This window comes from Portunus trituberculatus, chromosome 7 (genome assembly GCF_017591435.1).
Source record: "Portunus trituberculatus isolate SZX2019 chromosome 7, ASM1759143v1, whole genome shotgun sequence".
Classification (NCBI taxonomy): Eukaryota; Metazoa; Arthropoda; class Malacostraca; order Decapoda; family Portunidae; genus Portunus; species Portunus trituberculatus.
In genome coordinates, this window is record NC_059261.1 from 3078068 (window position 1) to 3080113 (window position 2046).

The window sequence follows — 2046 nt, forward strand, 5'->3', positions numbered from 1 at the left end:
TGAGATTCTAACACTCTTTATTTGAAATTGTTAGTTTGCAAGGTTTCTGTGATCCTAATAATAGTTTAACAAGGTTTTTGAAATGTTAGTGGAGAAAATACTCATGAAAACCCAATTGGTTGCCTATGTGCTGTGTAGATTGTCATAGCGGAACACCAAAGTAATTAGGAACACTCGGAGTCAGTAAGGAAAGGAGAAATAAGTGTAAGAGTAAAAGGTCATCAGTTCATTCACATCCAGATACAATACAAGGTGTTGGCTGACTCCCACGGCCTTCACGGTAGTGACCTCCTGGACAACAAATATTAAAATGCCTTGAATCTTTATGGTGTGAGGTATCAGATTTCTCTCTCTCTCTCTCTCTCTCTCTCTCTCTCTCTCTCTCTCTCTCTCTCTCTCTAATGGTACTTATACTGCTATGACTGGGCGTCCTATAATTATAAAGTCACAGTTTGGCTGAGCCTGTTGACCTGTCGCTGGAGCCCGGCACCTGAGTGGAGGTCTTCCACTCTCATCGTTACCTTTGGCCAGCGCCACTCTCACATAAGACATGGTGGAAGAGAACACTGAACAGCCACCACAGATTAGCTTCACAGATAATCAGGTATTCCTAAATGCTTCCTGCTGATCTAAAGCGTCATCAGGTTTACATACATAGACTTAAACCTAACATACACAACGACGCGAGCACCTCAGCGGTGGTGGAGTTAATAAGCCATGGACACGCGTGTACTGCCTGCCAGGCGACGCAGCGCTGCGCCTGGCAGGCGGTGCAGTGCTCGCTACACAATACATGGCAACATGACATGGTCGAGGAACACTACACAGTATTATCACGGTGATCTAAAACGACACCAAAGTTTAGTACCTGAAGAGGTCACGCGGTGATTGCAGGTCACCGCGTGCGGCTGCAAAGGCCACACTCACCGCGGCGCCACCACACCACCACACTACCGCGCCGCTGGATGAGCTGACACCAGGGCCAGGCAGGGCCAGCTGGGGCAAACACCTCAGGGCCAGCAGCAGCTGCAGGACAAGGAGGGCGGTTCGGTAATCCTGGTCTTCGTCCTCGTCCTGATCCTGGCCCTGGTCCTGGTTCTGGTCCTAGTCCTGGTCCTGGCCCTGGTCTTGGCTCTGGCCCTGGTCATGACCCTGGTCCTCGTCCCGCTCTGCCCTGCGCCTTGTCCCCTGGGTCTAGGAGTGCCCCAGCCTCCGGCGCCGCCTCCTCCTCTTCCTCTTCTTCCTCTCCTGGTAGCGGTTGACAAACTTTGCCACCACCCTGTCCCTGAGGCGCCTGCCCACGGCGTGCTCGTAGTGCACGGCGGCCTGCCGCACGCCGTACACCATGGCGTACTGCGCGATCTCCCGTTTGAACGACTGGTTCAGCTTCTTCCTGGCCAGGCCCCCCGCCCCCGGGCTGCGTCCCTGCGGCCCCACGTACCCCTGCAAGCCACCATCGCCGACTCTCTCTCCCGGTGGGTGCCAGCTGTACTCCCGGTGGTGGCGGCCTACGCTCCCAGGAGAGTTCATGGCGTCGTAGGTGGTGGAGCTCCACGGGGAGGTGCCACCCCGGCTCCACACGATGTAGTGGCCCCCGCGGGAGATGACCTTGCGACGGCCGCGTCTCAAGGGCGAGGCCATGTCATGGTTCTGGCGTCGCTGTCCCACGCCCCGCCCAGCCACGTGCTGTCCTCGGCCCTCGCCCACGTGCGCCCGCAGGTCGTCGACCCCAGCTACGCCGCCGCCAGCCACGGCCGCCCCTGGGGACACTGGCGCTCACTCACCACGGCAGAGAGGGAAGGGTGGTCGGGGAGTGCGAGAGACATGGCACCGGTGACATAGACGGAGAAGAGTGGAATGGAATGAGGGAATGCATCAGGATGTTTGAAGGGCGTGAAGCGTGAGGCGTGAGGGAAGTGCTGAGGAGAAACAGGAGGGAGACAGGAGAGTGAAGTGGCCAACCTGCATGGAGGGCGAGCAGAGCGACGCACAGCAGAGTCAGGCAAGGTGACCACATCTCCCTGTCAGTGCCGCCACCACACTGCG

At 57.3% G+C, this 2046-nt stretch overlaps 1 protein-coding gene across 2 annotated transcripts; it reads right to left on the minus strand.

The window, feature by feature from the left end:
* LOC123498074 lies at window positions 1-2046 on the minus strand. 2 transcript variants are annotated; one of them, XM_045245183.1, is made up of 2 exons: window positions 1963-2046; window positions 1-1760 (listed from the first exon to the last, which is right to left on the minus strand). In XM_045245183.1, the coding sequence occupies exons 1-2, from the start codon at window positions 2015-2017 to the stop codon at window positions 1195-1197; spliced, it is 621 nt and encodes a 206-aa protein (XP_045101118.1). In that variant the 5' UTR covers window positions 2018-2046; the 3' UTR covers window positions 1-1194. The 2 variants fall into 2 exon arrangements, with proteins under 2 accessions (XP_045101118.1, XP_045101112.1); XM_045245177.1 differs by having other exon boundaries at window positions 1-1769; window positions 1963-2028.

Bases quoted from the DNA above. Each gene is read 5' to 3' on its own strand.
- LOC123498074 (XM_045245177.1), bottom strand. From the start codon at position 2,017: ATGTGGTCACCTTGCCTGACTCTGCTGTGCGTCGCTCTGCTCGCCCTC. The intron at 1,770-1,962 runs GTTGGCCACTTC...AGTGAGCGCCAG, and splicing joins TCTGCTCGCCCTCCATGCAG to TGTCCCCAGGGGCGGCCGTG.